The 23568-nt window shown below is 48.2% G+C and overlaps 1 protein-coding gene across 8 annotated transcripts in view; it reads left to right on the top strand.

Moving 5' to 3' along the window:
* LOC129711697 (polyhomeotic-like protein 2) overlaps positions 1-23568 on the top strand; it is a 146240-nt gene that overhangs the window by 117341 nt on the left and 5331 nt on the right. For 5 of the 8 annotated variants that reach the window (XM_055659558.1, XM_055659564.1, XM_055659560.1 and 2 more), the window contains 7 exons: positions 1086-1510; positions 8589-8748; positions 12623-12825; positions 16152-16287; positions 18054-18171; positions 19372-19525; positions 22897-23146. In XM_055659558.1, the coding sequence (XP_055515533.1) occupies positions 1086-1510; positions 8589-8748; positions 12623-12825; positions 16152-16287; positions 18054-18171; positions 19372-19525; positions 22897-23146 (1446 nt within the window). The remainder of the gene's footprint in view (positions 1-1085; positions 1511-8588; positions 8749-12622; positions 12826-16151; positions 16288-18053; positions 18172-19371; positions 19526-22896; positions 23147-23568) is intronic. The other 3 variants (XM_055659561.1, XM_055659563.1, XM_055659562.1) reach the window with 3 other exon arrangements.

Genomic DNA, 23568 nt, shown 5'->3' with positions numbered 1-23568 from the left:
TGTCTTGCTGTAGAATGATCCGCCGGCCAACGAGTTTTGAGGCAATTGTTTGAACTTGAGCAGATAGGATGTGTCGATACTTCAGAATTCATTCTGCTACTACCATCACCAGTTGTATCATCAATGAAGATAAGTGAGCCAGTATCTTCAGCAGCCATACATGCCCAGGTCATAACACCCCCACCACCGTGTTTCACAGATGAGGTGGTATGCTTTGGATCTTGGGCAGTTCCTTCTCTCCTCCATATTTTGCTCTTGCCATCACTCTGATATAAGATAATCTTCATCTCATCTGTCCACATTTGGGACAGCACGCAAAGAGTCGCCAGGTTCCGACATCATCAATCACCTTCCAAGACTGAAATCGTCCAATTTTGGCCCAATGAGATAGATGTAAAATTCCTTATTTTCTCACTTTAAGACCCAGTGTCCTGGTGACATTGGATTGATGAATTAAGGTTTCAAGGACAAGGGTCAGAATAATTCCCTGCTCCTCTGTACGGGTGCCTGAGGATTGATCATTTCCGCTTTATGGTGCACGTTGTTCACCAAATACAAGGAATTCTCTCTCCCAGGTTTGGGTAGCATTTCTGAGGATACAACTCTCTGTCCGGGACAGTCTCTCTTGACCTCAGCGGGGAGTGTGCTTTGCAGTGTGATTCAAGATGGATTATTGACATTAACTTTTTTATTCCCTCTAGTTGTTTCTTCCCCACCAACTTTTCCCTCCTTCGCCAGCATCCCAAGAATAAATTATCTGTAGTCTATCTTGATATTATGGAGCCATGCAGCACAGAAGCAGGCCCATCGGCCCACCTTGTCCGTGCTAAACATGACGTCATAGAGCCATACGATACGGAATTAGGCTCTTTGATCCACCGAGTTGTCATGGTTGGCTGGCTCCATTTGCCTGCGTTTAGCCCATAGCCCTCTAAATCATTCCTGTCCATATATCGTGCCACTTGTGGATCCGTGAAGAGGGAGACAGTGTCGAGTACCAAGCATTAAACAGACGCACGGATGCTTGAGCAGCGATGGCGTTGCCAGAAGTGTTCTCTTGTTAACGTTGTGCTTTCTCCCTGCAGCCTACAGCCAGATTCAGCCGCACCAGCTGATCCAGCAGCAGCAGCAACAGATCCAACTGCAGCAGCAGCAGCAACAGCAGCAGAAACATCTACAGCATCAGTTCGTCATTCAGCAGCAGCAGATCCAGCAGCACAGGCAGCAGCCGCAGCTCATCCACACCAGCGCCCAGCTGCAGGCGGTGCCCACCAGCTCGCTCCAGGCTCCTGTGCAGACCCTGGCGCATGGGCAGCACTGCCAACCTACACTGCACCCCAAGCCGCAGGTGTTGAGCTCACCGGCTCCCTCTCAGATCCCCGTGCTCCAGCCTGTGCCTCACGCCCAGCAGAACCCGCAGCCGGTGTTGCACAGCGGGCAGACGGACAGCCATGCACTGGCGCCACAGACTGCAGCCGTAAACCTGCAGGTCCAGCCGTCTGCACACGTGGTAAGGTGACCTCCTTCGGCTCTGGAACTCCCTTCTCTAACTCACTGACTCGCCCCAAGATGCTCCTGAAAACCTCCCATTTTAACCAAGTGTTGGCTCACACAGAGGCATAGAGCATGGAAGCAGGCCCTTCAGCCCAGCCTGTCCAGACCATCCTTTAACTAATTTCATCCTAATCCTATTTCATTCACCCCAAATTCCTACCAACTCCCCTCAAATTCTTTCACTCACTTACACACCAAGTGCAATTTACAGCAGCAGGTTACGGCCAGACAGAGGCACAGCTGGTAGAGTCCTGCCTCACTGCGCCAGCGACCCGGGTTTAATCCTGACCTTGGGTGTTTTCTGTGTGGAGTTTACACGTTCTCCCTGGGTGCTCCAGTTTCCTCCCAAATCCCAAAAAAGACTTGCAGGATTGTGCATGGATTGATCTATGTAAATTTCCTCTAGCGTGTCGGGATAACATGGAACTAGTATGAATGGGTGATCGTGGACTTGATGGGCTGAAGGGCCTGTTTCCGTGTTGTATGTTTAGATTCAATTCATTTCAGTTCAATTCAATACGGACCTGCACCTGCACATTGAGATGTGGGATGAAACAAGAATACCCAGAGAAAGCCCACGCGGTCATAGCGAGGCAGTGCCGGGGTTCAGGGTCAAACTCGGGGCTCTGGCGCTGTAAAGCACCAGCATTACCAGCTACTCCTCTGTGTGGCCCTGTCTTTTGGACCTGAGATGCCCTGCACTCACCTCATGCAGCCTGTCTCAGCATTTGAGTAAAATGTTGACATTGTGTTAGTTCAACTGTGTTAAACGCAAACGATTTAATTGATTTTTGATTTTGCAAAACACTCAATTTTAATCATCACATATCTTGCATCTTTAAGATGGGAGTTACACAGACCTCTGGACATGATTGGGTGTGGAATTGGTGTGGGAGATGAGAGGATGCAGGAGGTAGTGTTTTCTCTAGAACGTCAGAGGTTGAGGGGTAACCTGATAGAAATATATAAAATTATGAGATGCATAAATGGAAAAGAATATCAGAACTTTTTACCCAGGGTCTAATGTCAGACTAGAGGCTGGAGCTTTAAGGCAAGAGGGTTAAAAGTTTAAAGGCAACGTGTGAAGCAAGTTGCTTTCTACACAGTGGAGGGTGCCTGGAAGGCATTGCCGGGGTGGTGGTAGAGGCAGGTATGATGGTGACTTGTATAGATATATAGATAAATAGATGCATGGATAATGATCGCGTGCAGGCAGAGATTAGTTTTGGAATCATGTTCAGCCCAGAAATTGCTATTCTATGTTCCAAAAAGATCAGCTGTAATTTATGGAATTACAGAGCAGGTGCCAGTAGTCAAATGGCCAACCTCTACTTATTATGCTCAGAGATTTATACGGTTGGCAGCAAAGCCCAGAGCTCGCAACAGCCGGGGAATAGTAGGCAGGCTGGTGGTCGACTGTGATGTTGTAAAAGTACCTCGGGGGCTAAAGGCCAGAGGAGGATGTTCAGCCCATGATGTCTCTTCTAGCCTGAAATGGGTCCACGAGTGGTTGGGGCATCGATGCATTTTGGGAAACCCTCAGAGACCCCCTGAGAGAATGAAGCATGTTTGAAGCATTAATGCAGCAGGATATTGGACAACCTCTGTGCTGTGCGTTTGAAGACGTTCACTGGAGTCAGTGAGAGCTTCAGGCCATTTGACCCTGTTCTCACTTCTAGTGCCCCCCTTGCCCTGCCCCATCCAAAGTCCCCGTGCCGGTTACGGACTTTGCCTGACACTGTAAACCTTTGGAATGAAGGCCAGTATGTCAAAAACACAGCTACTGTTAGCACCTTAAAGAGGCCAATCTGCTCCTTGCCTCTGCTTCTTTGTCCTGTATTAGTGGCCTCACTCGTGTATCTTCCTGTGGCCATTCAACTCCTGATGGAAGGAGTGCCATTCACCTCTCCCCCTCGCATGTGTCCACCTATCACATGTCAGGCTTTGTCCCATTCCCACCTCTCTTTTCCAGCTTTCAGTCTGAAGAAGGATACCAACCCGAAACTTTGTTTGTCCATTCCTTCCACAGATGTGCCTGACCTACCCCGCTGCTCCAACTCTTTGCGTTTTCATTTTTTTTTTAACTCAATGGCTCACTATACCCCTGCTTTATCATATATTTTAGTTATCGCAATTCATACCACCAGTGTTTGCAAGTGACTGTGAGAAAACGTGCGTGAGAACACGGCACTGTCCGTGTGGTTAGAGGCTCTCCCTGTGATTCCGTGGGTTCCCTTTGGGTGCTCCAACGTCCCAAAGACATGCTGGATTGTTATTAGTCCTTTAAATTGGCCCCAGTATGTATCTCTAGGTTCCTTCTCTCACTCTCTCTGTCCCTTCTCTCTGTCCCTCCTTTCAAATCTCTCTGCCTCCTCTCTCTGTCTGTCTCTCTCTCTCTCTCCCCCTTCACTCTCCTCTCTCTCTCTCTCCCTTCTCTTTCCCTTTCTCTCTCTCTCTCCCTTATCTCTCCCTCCTCTCTCTGTTTCTATTCCCTCTTCCCTCAAATTCATCCCACCAAATCCGAGGCTCCCTTTAAAACCTATGATTGAGCTTTTGCTCTCTGTCCCATTGACTTCCTCCACGATTCAGTGTCAGCGCCCTTGTAAAACACTTTGGAATGTTTTGCTCCCTGACAAGTGCCTCATAAATCAGAGGTGTTGCAGCTATTTTTATTTTAATAATTTCCGTTCTAGCTTTTTCCCAGTCCTTGTTTCCTGCTGCTCCCTAATCAGCTCAGCTAACCGAGTCACCACACTGGTGCTCATATCTAGTTCTATGAGTCTTCCACAGTCAACGTTGATGGGCCACAGAAGTTTCACAACGTGGCTCCACAGTAAAGACGGAACTGCAGATGGGAGAATCCACAGAAAAGCTGGAGAAACTCAGCGGGTTCTATGGAGCGAAGGAAATAGGCAACGTTTCGGGCCGGCCTTGAAGACTGATGTGGGGGTCAAGAAAGGGAAAAGGAGGAGTGGCAAGGCTGGTGGGAGGAGACAGCAGGGGAGCTGAGGGAGGGAGGAGACAGCAAGGACTAACCAATTTACCAATTCTGTTAGTCCTTGCTGTCTCCTCCCCTCAGCTCCCCCTGCTGTCTCCTCCCCCCTCCCCTTCCGGCTACCCTCCTTTTCCCTTTCTTGTACCCCACCCCTGATCAGTCTGAAGAGGGTTTCGGCCCGAAACGTTGATTTCCTTCGCTGAAACTGCCACCCAGCTTTTCTGTGTAACGACTATGTTTCATTGTAATCAGATGGAAGTCAACCTCTACCCAAGGATCCTGAGGCCTATCTGAAACACCCCCTTGTTATTCATGCCTGCAGTCACCTAAATTCACAGCCCGTGACCTCCAGCAGTTTGATTAAAGACACATTGTGATTCTTTTACCCATTGAAGTTATATATCAGCTCTGTAGCCTTTAACCTTGGCCCTTTTGTTAGACAACTGTGGCAGTGTGACACCTGATTCAACAGGTAAGAAGGATTGTACTTGACCCAGGACCTAGCTGGCGTTCCCTCCCCACATAATCCCCATGGCATTGGTGTCCAGTGGGCCTACGCCTAATAGAGGCGCCTCTGATGTGCGGGGTGCAGCCTGTAAACGGTGACTAGCCCTCAGGTGCTGGCACTTCCTGGAAGGCCTCTTGATATCTCGTGTATATAGAGCTTTGGCACAGAAACAGACCCTTTGGCCCGCCTTTCCATGCCGCTCGAGTTGGCATACTGGGCTAGTCCATATCCCACTAAACCTTTCCTATCCATAATATCTGTTCAAATGTTTTTTAACTGGTTCTAAATGGCACTGATCAAGTAGAATTAAATAATTTCAAACAATTTAAATAATTCAAAATTTAAAAATATTTATGGATGCATTTGGATACTGATGGATTGAAAATATTAATAGTAATAGAAAAAAAATAATTTTCCCTTCATCTAAAGTATCTGGGGTGTTTCAGCTCTCTACAGCAGCAGGATAAGGTCATTTGGCCCCTTGGTAAGATATTGGCTGATCCATCCTGGCCCTGAGCACCACTATCCCACTCTCTGCCCATACCCCCCTGACTCTTGTATACTACATGTCTTAAGATTGAGATTAAATGGAATTTCTTTGCCTAGAGAGCTGTGAACCTGAAGCACCCTGCCTTAGAGAGCAGTACTAGATTCATCGTGTAAATTCCAACAGTTCAACAAATAACTCGAAGCTTATTCAAAACAAAGTGCTGGATTAACTTGGAGGGTCAGGCAGCACCTGTGTCAGAAGTGGATAGGTGACATTCTGGATAAGGACCCTTCTTTAGACTCGTCTGTGTCGTTAGCGGTGTCTGAACAAGGATCCCGACCTGAAACGTCGACTGTCCATTTCCCCCACTGATGCTGTCTGTCCTGCTGAATTCCTCCAGCACTTTGGGTATTGTTCAAGATTCCAGCATCTGCAGTTCCATGTGACTCGGAAGTTTATTTTTGCCTTTCACTCCACTCGTCAATTAACAATGCAACATCCTATGGTGATTAAACTCCAGAAGTAGTCACTCAAAAGGCCTGGAATAGTAACGTGTATAAGAAATTGCAGATGCTAGTTTATACCGAAGATAGACACAAAGTGTTGGAGTAACTGAACGGGTCTGGCAACATGTCTGGAGAAAAAGAATGGGTGAGGTTTCAGGTGATAACCCTTCTTCAGACACAGCTAAAGACAACCGCTAGTATCCCTTTTCTCCAGAGATGCTGCCTGCAATATTAATCTGGTCACGTCCCAACAAGATAACTGGGAATGTATCAAATCTGGCATTAGAATCTTTTGTTATTAACAATGTGCAATAAACAATGGATGTCTGGCACATTACCTGGTCTACGCTTTAGCTGTGCCTGCACAGAGACCCAGCAAACCACTCTGATCAACAGGTGTTCAGGTTGAGCAGTGAAGGCAGACCTGCCCAGCAAGACTCGTATCCTGTCAGAGAATAAATAGAAGCTGCAGCACTCTGCCACAAAACAAGGTGTTGTCTTCACACTATGGAACTTCCTTTGAATTCAGTGGGGATGTATTGAGATTGCTGGACAAGTCTCTCTGGACAAGTGCCTCCGAACATCTGTGGGTTTATAATTAGCAATAGTTTTCATCGAGTTGGGTATCGGTCATAAGTGAAGCGTCGAGCGACTGCAGAAGTAATTGCGTTGCAGTGCTCACTGCAGCATCAGCGTGGTGCAATGGGAGTTTTGGATCTCTGTATCAGAAGGTTATAGATTCATGTCCATCTCGCAAGGACCAGACACCAGAACAGGGTCAGCCCACCTACTGCAGTCCTTCAGACGATGGATTAAACTGAGCTACTCTCGGGCAGCTGGAAAGGAACCCGAAGGTTTACTCAGCAGTGGAATGGGAGTGTTCTCCCCTCTGTCTGCTGGTGAACACATGTCCCTCAGACAACCTGCTTGTGGGAACTTGCTGTGCACAACATGGCAGATATATTTCCTACATTATACATCTCAAAATGAACCTGGTGGTCTGTTAAATTGGTGTTATAGTCATACAGATACGGATTTGTTGGCCCATTATGCCCCAACTATGCCAGTCCCATCTACCTGCGTTTGCCCCATATCCCACTAAACCTTTCCTGTTCATGTATCTATCCAAATGTCTTTTAAATGTTATAATGAAGGGACATTTGAAAGGGATGTGAATGGAGCTATAGAACTACAGTTCTTTGTCCTACACATGAATGTTTGTGCTGAATGAGGTCCTGCAACTGTAGACTCGTTGATGGGGATTAATTGTGGTCCACTGCTGTGGGGCGGCGTTGTGGCACAGCGGGTAGAACTGCTGAATCGCAGCACAAGAGACCGGGTTCGATCTTGCCCGTGGGTGTTGTCTGTGTGAAATTTGCATGTCTCTCCTGTGACTACATAGGTTTGTTCCAAGCCTCCCACTTCCCAAAGATATACAGGTTAATTTGGCCTCTGTAATTTGCCTTTAGTTTAGTTTAGAGATACAGCGCGGTAACAGGCCCTTCAGCCCCCCAGGTCCATGCCGACCAGCGATCCCCGCAGATTAACACTATCCTACACCCACTAGGGACAATTGTTACATTTACCAAGCCAATTAACCTACAAACTTGCACATTTTTGGAGTGTGAGAGGAAACCGTAGATGTCGGAGAAAACCCACACAGGTCACTGGAAAAATGTACAAACCCCGTACAGACAGCACCCATGGTCAGGATCGAACCCGGGTCACCGGCGCTGCATTCGCTGTAAAGCAGCAACTCTACCGCTGTGCCACCGTGACCGCCCTAGTGTGTAGGGGGTGGATGAGAAAGTGGATAACGTAGAGCTAGTGCTTCCAGCATGAACAGAGGAAGCAGGAGTTAGTTGCTGGTGCCTGAGCCTACCATTCAATGAGACCATGGCTGATCAATGCTGACCTCAACTCTTCTGCGGCAATTCCATGTGACCATAGATCTATCTCCACTGTAATTATATGAAATTATCTGGTTTTGGGGAATGAGACTTTCGGAGATTCATCACTCTTTGAGCGAAGAACTTGAAACTCGCCTTGGTCTAAAAAAAAAACAGCCCTTTGCCCTTTATTTTAATTTACTTTAGTGATACAGCATGGAAACAAGTCCATCGGCCCACCAAGTCCACGCCGACCATCGATCACCCGTTCACACTAGTTCTTTGTTATCCCACTTTCTGATCCACTCGTCACACACTAGGAGCAATTTTAAGAGGCCAATTAATCGACTAACCTGAATGTCCAGGATGTGAGAGGAAACCGAAGCACCCGGAGGAAACTCGTGCAGTCACGGGGAGAACATGCAAACTCCACTCCGATTATTTTTATAATATCAAACACTCAAAATGTGTCAATCTAGTTTCTAACCTGCAGGTGCAGGTGCACAGTACTGATGTGTTCTGTCACACAAAGCGCTGGGTTTTTAGCGATGAGCAGCAGGGGTCCTCGAGTCTCCTGCTCAGTGTGCTGAGATTGCGTGTCTGCTCTGCTTGGGCGAAGGTTATGTTGTTTGATCCTCTGCCACAGATCCAGCAGTGCCAGCGGAGCGTGCCGGACTGCAGGAGGGACAAGCTCGACCCCGCGGCTGAGAAGGGGCCCGCGGAGAGACCCAACGGACCCACGACCACGGCCTGCTCGGTAACACCCGATCAGAAGAAGGTTGAGCCGGCCAAGCCCGTCGCACAAGGTGAGAGAGCGCAGCCGCGTGGCTTCCGTCCAGGGCCGCGTGGAGCAAGGTTCGGTCATAGAAAGATAGTGCAGAGGTTCCCCTGGAATTGACAAACGGAGCTGAGAGAGGGCGCCTTGACCTCTGAGTGCCCCATCAGTAGCGGGACAAGGCTGGAGACAGCGGAGATGCTGCCTGCCACATGCCTGGCGGGGATATTTTGGGTGCCAGCACTGGAGGGTGCAAGCCTGGCTTTCTTCCCTCAGCTGTTTGATTCAGATTGAGTCGCTGTGCCCAGCTTTACGTCCCCAATTTCTGTGACGTGATCCCATCCGTTGGCACTGGGTGAGCTGATTTGAGATGCTTGAGCAAAGCAGATTTCAGCCTCTGCTAAAGGCGTAGAGCTGTACAGCGTGAAAACTGGCCTTTCAGCCCAACTTATTGTTGACCAGGTTGTCTACCTGTACTAGCCCCATAACTAGCAACAATCAGCAAGGATGGGACAGCAGAAAATAGAGGTTTGAAGATCGGGCATAAAATAATGTCAGAATTATACAGCATGGTAACAGGCCATTGGCCCATCTTAGTCATGCTGACCAAGTTGGCATACTAGATTAGTACCGTTTGCCTGCATTTGGCTCGTATCCCAAACCTTCCACATAACATAGGACAGTACAAGACAGGAACATGCCCTTTGGCCTACATTGTCTGTGCCGAACAACCCTTGGGTTTCGGCCCGAAATGTTGCCTATTTCCTTCGCTCCATAGATGCTGCTGCACCCGCTGAGTTTCTCCAGCTTTTTTGTGTAACCCTTTATTTTAACTCGGCTCCATAAACAACTGCAATCCGGGTGAATGAATTCTTGGCCTCATCTTATCTTATTTTCCTAACCACATATCTGTACAAATGTCTCTTTACAGTTGTAATTGTGTATGTCTCTGTAGCTTCCTATGGCAGCTCGTTCTAGGTACTGACCAGCCTCTCAGTGGAAAAGGTTGCCCCTGAGGTTCCCCCTTCAGCGATGGGCTAAGTGGCTCTTCCTGTGCCTTAAGATGCTTTAAAACAAGTGCAGAATTATTTATTTTCAGGTGTTGTAGGGTAGCACGTTTGGCTAGGCCCTAAAGTACTGACATTTGAAAATGTTAGTGATGAATTTGCCCACTTCTTTATGAGTAGTGGCTAGAACCTGTTACAGTCTGGGTCTCACGTCTGGACTTGTAGCAAAGAATTTAATTATACAGGTGCTCCCCGATTTTCGATGCTTCGACTTGCGATATTTCGACTTTACGATCGGCAAACGCTCGGCAACGGCAGCAAGCCTCACGTCACATCCTGTCACGTGATAGCGATGTATTAAATGTGCTTTCGACTTGCGATGTTTTCAGTTTACGGTGGGTTTATTGGAAGGTAACCCCATCGTTGGGCGAGGAGCTGCTGTAGTTAATGTCATCAAAGAGGATATGGCGTTTAGTCTGCAGCAACTCAGCACTGGCCACGAGCATTTGGAGTACAGTGAGCAAATTTGGGCCCCATATCTGAGGAAAGGTGCTCTGGAGAGGGTCCAGAGGAGGTTTACAAGAATGATACCAGGAATGAGTGGGTTAGCATATGATGAGCGTTTCTGCGTGTACTCGCTGAAGTTCAGAAGGTTGAAGGGGGGGGATCTCATTGCAACTTACAGAATAACGAAAGGCATAGATAGTGTGGATGTGGAAAGGATGTTTCCACTGGTGGGAGTCTAGTATCAGAGGTCATAGCCTCAGAATTAAAGGTCGCTCTTTTAGAAAGGAGGTGAGGAGGAACTTCTTTAGTCAAAGTGTAGTTAATCTGTGGAACTCATTGCCACAGAGAGCTGTGGAGGCCAAGTCAGTGGATACTTTTACGGCAGACATAGACAAGTTATTGATTAGAACGGGTTTCAAGGGCTATAGGGAGAAGGCAGGAACATGGCTTCGACTCAATGGGCCGAATGGCCTAATTCTACCATAACTTGGGAACTCGAACTCTGCAGGTTCCCTGCTTTTAAAAGCCATACCTCGGGCATCTAGTTGAATTGTTTACAGAGATAACAGAAGCATATTGCTGCATCTGCTAGATTCTGGGACAGGGTAGCAAATGGTACCTTGCCATTTTCTAGAAAAGGTATGGGAAGAGTTACCTGCCTTTGGTCATTGGGGAAGTTGTGGGTTTGTGGTAAAAGGAACACGATGAGGCAGAGTAGGTGTGGTTTTATGGAGTGGAATTTGCGTTTTACTAAATCCAAAAAAGTTTTGCTTTGGAGATTGTAACTCTCAGGGTAGATGAGGAAGAATGTATGGATGAGGTTACACAGGTGGGTGTACTGGAGAGTCCACATGGGAATGTTTCTGGGGATAGGGAGGTGGAGGAAGATAGAGGAGATGAGCGTAGGAGAAGGCAGCTCTTGGCATGCTTGCCTTTATTGGGAAGGGAGTGAGTACAAAGGCAGGCACATCACAATGTCATTGGTTTGACCGCACGGAGTACTGTGTGCGGTTCTGGTTGCTCACCTATTGGAAGGATGCCGTTAAGTTCAAAAGTCTGCAGAAGAGATTTGTCAGAATGTTACCCAGGCTTGAGTAATAAGGGGAAGTTGGATAGGTGGGACATCTTGCTTTGGAAAGTAGGAGGCTGAAGGTTGACGATATAACGGTGCACAGATTGTGAGGGACATGGATAAAGTGAACGCTCACAATCTTTTTCCTCAGAGTAGAGGGAATGGACTTAAGGTAAGAGGGGAGAGATTTTAGAGGTACGGGACCTCAGGGGCAACTTTTCCACTCAGTGTTTTGTTTCCTGAGGTGCCCAGGGAAAGTAAAGTGGCTGTCACCGGGGATGGGTGATGGATTAGTTTGGAGATGTTGGTGATGGGTGATTCTGCTTCTGTTCGCTGTGGTCCTCAGAAAGTTTGGCTTTGAGTCCCAGCGTTATTGACAGATGGAGGCCAGCAAATGAATGAGCAAACAGACAAGCAGTGTACCACAGTCGCAAGAAGATGGCCTCAACTGGATGCAGTTGGTTGGTCTGACTGAAGCCTTGTGCACATCATTTGGTCGCTAATTTATTGGACGTCAAGTGGTGCGAGATCACTTTTCTCGACTTAATGTTCAGATACAGTGGAGAAAGCCTCCGCTCAGTATGGATGACATCACTGGAAAGTCGCAGAGAAGGTTGATTGTCCCTTTCATTGCGATGCTTTAGCACAATCCTCTCCGATTAACTCATGGCTCATTAATACATTTGTTTTTGTGTTTGAGGCCAATTAAAGCCGTTGCCCTTGGAGACTGCCGGGGATGATCCGAATATGGTCCAAACATCGCTGGCTGCCAGGGCAGGAGGACGGGGCTGTGAACATGCAGTCACAGTCAGCGTCTGGGCTCTCTCACAGCTCAACTGCTGGGCTCAGGACAGGCACCAGCATTCTGAACAACCCCCAATGTTTTTCCCTTGACTTGATTCCTGGGAAAGCATGGCTGGGATTTATCCAGCACCTTTCCCATCCCCAGGTCTTCCGAGGGTAACCGTCAGCTAACGAAGCTTTTCTCTGGTGTCGCAACGGCAGATGCCCATCCTGCATATCCCTCCTTTCTTACCCTCCCCCTCTCTCTCCCCCCCCCCCCCCACCAGCCTTCCCTTCCTCCCCCTTCTACCACCTGACCCTCCAGCTCCTCCCTTCTTCCCTCCACTCCTCCTCTACGCTCACCCGCTCCCCCCTCCTCCAATCTTCCACCCTTCCCTCTCCCTTTTTTTCACTCCACCCTTGCTTTCCTACTCCCTTCAAACGGTATCCAACCAGCAGTGTAGCATTGCTGTGTTCGGGCCAGTGGGCAAGGGTCGGAGGTGGGAGTAACGCAGTTGCTTTCCTCCTCCTCGCAGGGAAGGGGCCGGAGGGTGTTAATGCCAAGACTGCCTCCCCCGCTCCCACCATGACGTCCGGAAATGGCAACACCACCTCGTCCGTGACTGCAAGCGTTCCGCAAAACACCGAGAACAAACCTCCACAGGCCATCGTCAAACCCCAGATCCTCACCCATGTCATTGAAGGCTTTGTTATCCAGGAGGGTGCTGAGCCATTCCCTGTGAGTATCTTCGGTCTTCACCTTTATTCTGGGTTTCAATGTAAATTCATTCATGTAGTCAGTGCCCTGGCATTACGTAGCTTGACAATGTGGACTTCTGCTCGCCCACTGCGGTGTGACAAATGGAGGACGGTTTAACTAACTAGCAGCATTCAGCGGGACCTGCAGTTTCATAGAACACTACAGCATAGGAACAGGCCCTTCAGTCCACAATGTCTGTGCTAAACATAATGCCAAGATAAATTAATCTCCTCTGCACGTGATCCATATCCCTCCATCCCTCTGCATATTCATGTGCTTATCTAAAAGCCCTAAATACCACTATCGTGTCTGCTGCCACCACCACCCCTGGCACTCACCACCTGTGTAAAATAAAAACTTGCCCCACCTATCTTCTTTAAACTTTGCCGTTCTCACTTTAAAGCTATGCCCTCTAGTCTTTGACATTTCCACCCTGGGAGAAAACGTTCTGACTATTATATCTACGCCACTCATAATTTTACATGCGCTCCAGAGAAAACAATCCCAAGTTTGTCATATCTCTCCTTGTAGCTAATAGTCCCAAATTCATACTGGGAAACCTCTTCTGCACCCTCTCCAAAGCCTCCACATCCTTTGACAGCCGTCTTGTGGGTCATCTCATACCACGTGCCTGCTCAGTGTGATAAAGCAACCTAGTAGATTAACAGTGTGGGACTGCGGGTGTAACTGTATAGGTTGCTGTCCATTCCCTCTGGTGAACCGAATGCTGCCCAGTTCATCGCAGCAGACAGGCGGTGAATGGGAAGCCAGGTCTGACTCACTTCGCCCACTGGCCAGGATCGGCTGGGATTGGAAGCTCGGAGCCGGCAGCTGCCACGTTTGTTGCCCAGGGGATTACCGGACTGTCACCAAAACCCACCTGTCCTTGAGGGGTGGAGATCAGCCATCCTTGCCCAGTTTGTTGTACAGGTGACTCCATTCCCACAGCAGTGTGTGATTCTCACTGCCCTGTGGATTGGCAGCAAACTACTTGTATCCTCACTCCTGCAGCTCAGAGCGGCTTCCCACCAACTTCTCAAAGGGAAGCTAGGGATTGGCACAGAATGCTGGCCTGTCCGGCAATGCATCCCCTTGAAGAAACAAATAATGAAACAATAGTGAATCAAGTTGGGTGTCCTGTAAACGAGCTGAGCTGGTGGGTTCAGCTGGTGGGGGGGACTGGGGACCGGGTCAATCTCGTCCTCAACATCACAGGCGACAAAATAAATTTGTGTATCGTGTAGTGTTGCGCGCGTCTCTCGGAGTGGCGGGGTGTGGGGGGGAGGGGGAGGGATTCAGAACAAGTAAGAGTGTTTGGGAGATGTTGCACTAATTTACAATGACATGTTCATGTCTATACTTCTCTTCTCATCACGTTTGAACCACTTTTTGAATGATTTCCACAACCTTCTCTCTCGACGCTCTCTCCATGGGCAATTTTTGTGAGTGATTCACTTTTCTACTTTACAATACTGTGTCATGTTGCTGATTTTTTTTGAACAATGTACTGTGGCAGTGTCCTGTCCTTGGCTTTTCCGCTCTGCTGCTGCTACCCCCGCCTGTGTATGTCCCTGTGTAAGCTGCAGTAAGGTGAACTTGCATGTTTCGGCCGGTCTTGCTTGCAGAACTGCCTCGGCGTGAGCCATGAAAGTGCCTCGTGAATCAGTGTCGCTCAGAACCCGTGGGATCTAGTGTCAGAGCAGCGAGAGTTCATCAATCATCCCATCTTAGTGTGGGGAGGATATCCACTCGGTCCACATTGCCTGCACCCCTTAACAAAAATCTTCTCTTGCCACCACGTTGCCCCAACCATGTTATCTCCTCTGTTAGAGAGTCAGGAAAGAGGGGGACCATTGGGGGAAAGAAAGGAATGGGATAAAAAGTATGGAGTGTGTGGAATGAGCTTCCAGTGGAAGTGGTGGAGGCAGGTTCGATTTTATCATTTAAAAATGAATTGGATAGGTATATGGACAGGAAAGGAATGGAGGGAATGGTGCAGATAGATGGGACTAGGTGAGAGTAAGTGTTCGGCACGGACTAGAAGGGCCGAGATGGCCTGTTTCCGTGCTATAATTGTTATATGGTTATATGCCTTTCCATTTTGCTTAATTTAAACGTTAAAATCGGAATAGGAAGGAACTTGAGGTTGTGTTTGAAGATAGACACAAAAAGCTGGAGTAACTCAGCGGGACAGGCAGCACCTCTGGAGAGAAGAATGGGTGAAGTTTGGGGTTGAGACCCTTCTTCAGAGTTTTGTGTATATTGGGGTGGATCTTTGTTGCAAAGGTTATTAAAAATCATAGAATACTTGCCGTTGTATGTTGAAATAGAGTTCATATTGTGAGAGTTCCTAAGAATAGGTCCTTCGAGAGGAAATGTTTCCCCTCACCTCTCTTAGTTGGGTGACCCCTTACCCAGTGACCCTCGTTCTAGATTTTCCCACAAAGAGGAACCATCTTCCCTTCAGAGTTTGATGTATTACAATCTGCAGTCACAGACCAGTCTGATTGTACAGTCCAGGGGAAGATGTGTTAGCTGAGTCTGATCCTGCTGCAGAAAGATCAGTGATCCAAGTACATCATCTAACCACAGCCCGGGTTAAAGTCCCACTGGAGCATCATTGGAGCTCGGACTAAATTTGATGCAGAAGCTAAGTAGACAGGTGATTGCAAGCTCATTGACAGAGTCTGAGGGTGCCTGCTTGGAGTGGAGAGAGCTTTAGAGAGAAAAATCTCGAAGGCTGGGCCCAGAGAGCTGAAAGTACTCGGATCTGGTTGTGCTTAAATTCTGTGAAGATGGAGAAACTGGAACTAGAGGAGCCCTGAGATCTTGGAGTGTTATTGAGTTGCTGAAGATCCCTCCGATAGGGAGCTGATGAAGCTAATTACAAGAGATGTTTGGGGCCTGGAAATGAGTGTCTCAGCAGATAGTTGTGCCCCTCAGTCACTGTGTGAGGGCGATTCACTGCTGGGGCTTTGCTCACACTCGCCAAGTGAGGATTAGCTTCAGGTGAGGTTGTTAGTTCTGTAGCACAGGATCGACACTTGGGATCTGCAACCCACCCCTCCCTACAAGACCCAAGGGGCCGAGATCCTCATCTTGGTCATATGTCCGCCAAGATGACTGGTGAGGGGGGCCTTATATAATTACCCCTTGGTGTTGAGTGTGAGATGCCCTGGGCAAAGACTAGGAAGAGAACCCTGCGTGCTGTTTTTAAGACTGAGAATGCTGCTTGCCGTTGCCGAAGTTTTGCGGGCTAACTTGCAATAGACGGATGGAATTTGTCCTTCTCTCCCATGTCGTAGGTGGGCCGCTCCTCGCTACTTATCGACCACCTGGCCAAACAAAAGCAGCAGCAGCAGTCGGCAGCTGTACAGCCAGCCGAGAAACTGCCACAGCTGGATCAGCCCGACTCTGAGATGGACGATCTCAGTCAGCAAGGTGTGTTCCTGCATCCGCTAGTCCTGGGCCTGCACTGTAGATGGGGGTAGCTGAGCACATCAACAGGGTCTCCCCCACCAAACCTCCTGTAGTTTAGTTAGAGATACACCAAGTCCGCGCCGACCAGTGATCCCCACACCCTAACACTATCCTACACAAGGGACAATTTACAATTATACCAAGCCAATTAACCTACAAACCTATACGCCTTTGGAGTGTGGGACGAAGCCGGGGATCCTGGAGAAAACCCATGCGGGTCACGGGGAGAACATACAAACTCCGTACAGACAGCAACCGTAGTCGGGATCGAACCCGGATATAGTCCAGATGAGTCACAGAGTTATACAGCATGAAAGCATGCCCTTCAGCCCAACCTGTCCATGTTGACCAAAATACCCCATCTACGCTCGCTCCATTTCCTGCATTTGACCCATGGATCACTGAATTCTCAATGGTTTGCCAAGTCCAGTAGTTGCGTATGAAACTTTTTATTCAGTCACATTGGTATACAGCATTGGAACAAAGCATTAAAATCAGTTGTGACCTTGAACCCACAAGCTGCTCTTTGTCACTGTCCAGCAGACCTGTTTTCAAGCAGTTTATGTTTTTTTTAAATAAACGAGCCCCACCAATTCTAAATAGTCCCTACATCCCTCTAAACCTCTCCTATCAATGTCCCCATCCAAATGCCTGATAAATGTTCTTATTGTACCTGCGTCAACTACTTCCTCTGGCAGCTCGTTCCGTATATCCATATGTTGAAAAGGCTGCTCATCGGGTTCCTATTAAATCTTTTCCTCTCCCCGTCAACTTATGCCCATTAGTTCTTGATTCACCTGCCTTGGAGGGGGGGGGGATTCTGTGCATTCATCCAATCTATGCCCCTTATGATTTTGTACACTTCTAAGATCTTCTCTTAGCCTCCTGTGCTCCAAGGAATAAAGTCTGCCCAATCGTAAATCTTCTCTCCACTCTTTTTAATTGAATGGCATCTTATATATATATATAGCAGGGTGTAAAATAATACCTCCACGTGTGGCCTCACCAATGTCTCATACAACTGTAACCATAACGTCCCAATTTCTCTACTAAACATTATTCCCTTTATCATGTATCTGTATAATGTGGACGGCTCGCTTGTAATCATGTATAGTTTTTTCCACTGACTGGTTAGCACACAACAAAAAAATTATCACTGTACCTCGAAACACGTGGCAATAAACTAAACTGAACCAAACTACTGATTCCATGACTGACGAAGACCAACGTACTAAAATCCATCGTCCACCAGCAAAGCATTTTTCTGACTCTCTCTCTCTAGCTCGCCCTTTCCTATGACTTCCAACAACATGGAATCCCTTCACCAGTCTCTTCCCATTAATCTTTGAATGCCCAATGATGAAGTACGTTTCCATAATTGTAGCCATGTCCCCTACTGGCCGACAGCTTGTTGCTGGGGTGTTTTAGCACTGACCAGGACTGGCCACTTATTGGAAGCAGATTTATTTTGTAATTAGAAACATCACTGTAGTTGGATCCACCAAATGTTCATTTCGGCCACTTCACAAGCATAATTACTATTCTTTCAGTCCAGAGTTGTGCTTGCTGGAATTTTTCCATTTCTTTTAAGTAGTGAGGCCAAGCTTTAACCACAGTTCCGACACTGAAGCATTCAACTTTAAGAATGGCCAAGTAAGAATATTTAATTACCTGGCTGAATGGAACACGTTTAACCATCAAGTCTTTGCCCCTTTTCTTTACCTCAGAGTCGAAGGAAAAAGAGGAGGATGCTCTGAAACTGAAGTGCGAGTTCTGCGGGAGGCTTGATTACGCCCACAAGTTCAAGGGCTCAAAGAGGTTTTGTTCAATGGCCTGCGCCAAGAGGTAAGATCTCAGCAAAGCACTTGCAGTGCAGGAACTTCTGTGACAGATTATCGGGGAGCCAGCACAGTGGCTCAGCTGGTGGAGCTGCTGCCCCACAGCTCCAGCGATAAGGATTCAATCGTCTCCTCTAGTGTTGTTGTGTGGAGTTTGCACATTCTGCATGTGACCACATGAGTTTTGCCGGGATGTACCAGTTTCCACACACATCCCAAAATCCAGTGGGTTAGTTAGTCAATTAGCTTGTCCCTTCAGTCTAGGTTAGCTCTCAGAGCCATCCTATCTCACCCATTCCCCTATTTCTTTCCATGTTACCTGTGTTCTGTCACATCTCCTTGACGTCTCTCTTCCACCATCCACCTACACACAAGGGTCAATGTACACTGACCAATTAATCCACAGACCAGCACATCTTCGGGATGTGAAAAGAGCCTGGTGGCACCCGGGGGAAGCCCAAATGGCCCCAGGGAAAACATGCAAGCTCCACACAGACAGCATCAGAGGTTAAGATCGAACCTGGGTCAATGAGACTGTGTGACAACAGCTCTACGAGCTGCGCCACTGTGCCGTCCTTCAAAGATTTTTATTATGTCCACTCTCTTGTATGAACTGTGCAAAATTAGTAATGCAGCATTAAAACAGGCCCTTCGGCCCATCTTGTCCACCCCCACTGTATTGCCCCATCATCATTGCTGATCGGCATTGCCCATCCAAGCTAGTCCCAGTTGATTGAGCCTCGGTCAAACCCTGAAAACCTTTCTTACCCAAGTACCTGTCCAAATGTCGCTATTGTATGTGCCTCAATTACCTCCTCTGGCAGCCACATACCCACCACCCTCTGAGTGAAAACGTTGCCACTTGGGTTCCTATAAATCTTTCCCCTCTTACCGTACAAAGTCTTCTTTTAAGTTGCACATTGCAGAAAGATATTTACAGAGAACAAGGGTTGTGAGTTTCACTGCAGAGTTTATTTGGGTGTCAGGCAACTGTCACCAACTAGAGTGCGGTTCTGACCTACCATCATTGGAGACCTTCAGGCTATATTGAATCAGACTTTACTGGATTTTATCTTGCACGAAACATCATTGCCTTTACCCTATATCTGTACACTGGATAGCACGCAACAAGAAAGGCTTTTCACTGTACCTCTGTACACGTGGCAATAAGAATAAACTGAACTAAACGTTCCTTGTGTGTTCCCAGGTATAATGTTGGCTGCAGTAAGCGAGTGGGTTTGTTCAAACCCGACAAGAGCAAGTACCTGCAGAAGAAAGAAGGAGGCAAGTTGGGAAAGAGAGGCCCAAGGAAGAACAGCCTGCACAGCACCAACAGCGAGCAGCCCAAGAAACAGCTTAAGGTTAGGGGAATAGAGCCATCCAACATCGGCTAACACGTGCATGTGGTAGCAACAGCGGCCTCTGAACCAGCAGCGGGCCTGCTGTGGAGTGGGAGCCCACATCTCATCACCGCAGCTGAGGAACTTGAAGGCACAGATAGGAAGTGGGGAGTGGGAATAGAGAGGGCCAGAGGAAGAGATGTGGGAAATGGGGGAAGGGTGTGGGGGAGGGGGAATAGGGAGATGTAGAGGACGGGATGTGAGAAAGGGGGGGGGGGGGGGGGGGGGGGGGGGTGGAGAGATACATCCATGGAATAATTTAAATGCAAGGCTGGGAATGGTAAACTGGGTGCCCTCCCTGATGTGGAGGGGTATGTAGGGTGCGAACCTGCAGGCTTCTGTGTGTGGTGACTCCAAACACGACGAGTCTTGTAATGTTCATCCACTATAAAACTTTGCATCAGAACTGCCCTTGTAGGTGCAGTGTGGCCATATATCGAGCGATTGCTTCTCTGGTTCAGTGCAATTAGTTTCCTTTTTGCACGTCTCGGAGAGGGAACTGAGCTGTGGCTTGAATGAAAGTCTGCTGTCTGCTGAAGTCAGAAGCGTTAACACTGAGACGTTGGGTCGGATCATGAACTCCGGTTTGGTTAGTGCAGTGTTAAAACTTGCAGTGAGTCTGCAGCGAGGCTGGGCCCCGGCAGATTTTAAATGAGGTCGGTGTTTGTCGGCCTGTCTCCGAGGTGGGCGATTGTGTTCAGACACCCAGATCTCCAGCTGGCCTCGCCTCTCTGAATAGAAGCACGGGTGAAGAAAGCCCTGGAGATACAATGCCCGCAGCTGGTGGACGTTTGCGGTCCGAGGTGAAAGGGAAGAATAGCTGCCTTTTAGATTAATAAAAGGGAACAAGTGGCGGATAATCAAAGATGCTCCAGGACTCAGCGAGGCACAAGTGTCCCCAACAAAGCAACCTGGCCCCGAGCCAGGGGGCTCACAGCATCATAGCCATGTGTGCGCGTGTGCTCCCTCTATCACCCCACCCCCACACAGCTGAGGGACACACCATGAGGCAACCTGCCAGGCGTGATGATGGAGGCACACACGACACTGGTGTTTGAGGCTTTCAGCTAAGCACATAGATATGGATCAGGTGCAGGCACAGATTAGGTTAACTTGGCATCATGTTCAGCACCAACATTGTGGGACAAAAGACTTGTGCTGTGCTGTTCTATGTACCATGGCAACTGGCATTTATATAGTGCCTTTCGCACGTCGTAGAGAAGAGTACGTCTTTCCAGAAGTTGGTCGGGCTTGTCACTGCTGTGTTGGAGACAGTGATGAGGTACTTGGGGAGGAGGAGGTTCCATCCACAGTTCTTTACTTTTACTTTAGATAGCAGAGTGGAAACAGACCCACCAAATTTGCACCGTACTCCAGCTCTATCCTACACGCTGGGTACAATTTACAGGAGCCAATTAACCTACAAACCTGGACATCTTTGCAGTGTAGGGGGAAACCGGAGCATCCAGAGAACCACACGGTCACAGAGAGAACATACAAACTCCATACAGACAGCACCTGTAGTCAGGATTGAACCTGGGTCTTTGGCGCTGTAAGGCAGCAACTCTGCCACTGTACCACCCAGCTCTGTTCCCTAGTGCTGTCCCCATGTGAAGGGCCACCGATGATTACTCCCCTTCTGATTGTTGGAACATTTAAAACACTTTACGTTTAACTTTATTATTGTCTTGTGTTCTGAGGTACAGTGAAAAACTTTGTTTTTCTAATTAGATCAGTCAGACAATAGACAATAGGTGCAGGAGTAGGCCATTCGGCCCTTAGAGCCAGCACCGCCATTCAATGTGATCATGGCTGATCATCCCCAATCCCCAAATTTGCCAATGCTACTTTGAATCCCTTCATCCAAATCATTGATGTATATAGTAAATAGCTGCGGTCCCAGCACCGAGCCTTGCGGTACCCCACTAATCACTGCCTGCCATTCTGAATTTGTTAATCCCTACTCTTTGTTTCTTGTCTGTCAACCAATTTTCTATCCATGTCAGCACTTTACCCCCAATACCATGTGCCCTAATTTTGCCCACTAATCTCCTATGTGGAACCTTATCAAAAGCTTTCTGAAAGTCCAGGTACACTACATCCACAGGCTCTCCCTTGTCCATTTTCCTAGTTACATCCTCAAAAAATTCCAGGAGATTAGTCCAGCATGATTTCTCCTTCGTAAATCCATGCTGACTTGGACCGATCCTGTTACTGCTATCCAAATGTGCAGCTATTTCATCTTTTTTAATTCCAGCATCTTCCCCACCACCGATGTCAGGCTAACTGGTCTATAATTCCCTGTTTTCTCTCTCCTGCCTTTCTTATAAGGTGGGATAACATTAGCTACCCTCCAATCCATAGTTAATGCTATACATAAGTACAACCAGTGTAATATGTAGAGCAAAGGGGAAAATGCAGAGTGCCAGATCTAGTTCACAGCACTGTGGTGCATCAGTTCCATAGACAAAGCCCAATGTGCGTCTCGGAGTTGAGGTGAGTTGGACATACCCAAAATTATAGAAGGACCATACAGAAGCCTGATCACAGAGGGGAACAAGCTGTTCCTGGACTTGAGAATTTTCACCTTTGTGTTGAAAATCCTTCTTTTCAAATGCATCCGTGGTCCTTCAGACTTTAAGCCCTCCAGGAGTTCTGCATTCCTTGTCTTCACGTGCCTGCCTTTCCCCGCCCGCCCCCTCCCCCACACCTCCTGCGATTTTAATCACTCTCACAGTTCCTGAGCTGGGGTTCTGGCGGTGTGGAATTTGTATGTTCTCATTGGGACCTTGTGGGTTTCCTCCTTTAGCACGGGTTTCCTCCCACATCCCAACATATGGGTTTGTAGATTAATTGGCCACTATATAATTGCTCCGCGTGTGTAGGGTGTGGATGCAAATGTGGAATAACATCGAATATAATCGATGATTTGGCATGGGCCGAAGGGCCTGTTTCAATCCTGCATCTTTCAATCAATTAATTTACTTTTGGCACCTCCTCTAAGTTGCTGCTTAAAATCTGTCTTAGCCTTGATGAATAAACCACGTAACTGTGCAGCACTGGAGAAGATTTTTCTAAATTAGCACACAGAAGGAGTCAGTGGTTGGGGGTGGGGGCGTTAGTTGGGTCTAGCGGAGCTTTGAAAATAGGGTCTACATCTGTGTTTAAGAAGGAACTGCAGCTGCTGGAAAATGGAAGGTACACAAAAATGCTGGAGAAACTCAGCGGGTGCAGCAGTCCGGCTGAGTTTCTCCGGAATGTTTGTGGGTCTACGTCTGTGATGTTCTGAGCTTTGGCTTCCAGTTCTGACATGTGGCGGCTTTGCTTCTCAGCAGTCCCCGGCCACCGTGGGCATGAGTCAGGAGGATTCCAGCAGAGGCTCGGACAACTCCAGCTACGAGGAGCCGCTATCGCCCATCTCGGCCAGCTCCTCCACGTCACGGAGGAGGCAGGGCGAGCGGGAGCTCGACATCCACGAGCTGCGGATGCGGGACCTGATGGGGATCGGCCACCACTTCCTGCCTAGCGACCCCACCAAGTGGAACGTGGAGGACGTGTGCGAATTTATTCGCTCGTTGCCAGGTAACGTTCCTGTGACGAGCAGGGTTGTGGGGTGGGTTGGGTGTGGGTTTTTTTTTAAATTGGGGTTTCAGAGAGGGTGCTTCCTCTGGTGTTGAAGCTCCCCCATTCTCGCCTACCCCAGAGTCAGGGGAAGGAGATGATGGGTTCCTTGTGTCAAGGGATGGTGCACTCGGGAACAATGAATAATCATAGGTGCAGACGCTACATTGGGACTTTCTCTGTGGATACCTAGGAAGAGGCCATTCAGCCCCTTGAACCTGCTGCGCCAACAAATGAGATAATGGGTAATTAAACTACCAACCTGCGCATCAAAGGGATGTGGGGGGAAACCCAAACACCCAGAGGCAACTCACACGGTCACAGGGAGGATGTACAAACTTCACAGACAGCACCTGAGGTCAGGATCTAAACTGGTTCTCTGG

Source organism: Leucoraja erinacea, chromosome 30, assembly GCF_028641065.1.
Source record: "Leucoraja erinacea ecotype New England chromosome 30, Leri_hhj_1, whole genome shotgun sequence".
NCBI lineage: Eukaryota > Metazoa > Chordata > Chondrichthyes > Rajiformes > Rajidae > Leucoraja > Leucoraja erinaceus.
The sequence above is the reverse complement of the archived record's forward strand: the minus strand, read 5'-3'. Positions and strand labels throughout refer to the sequence as shown.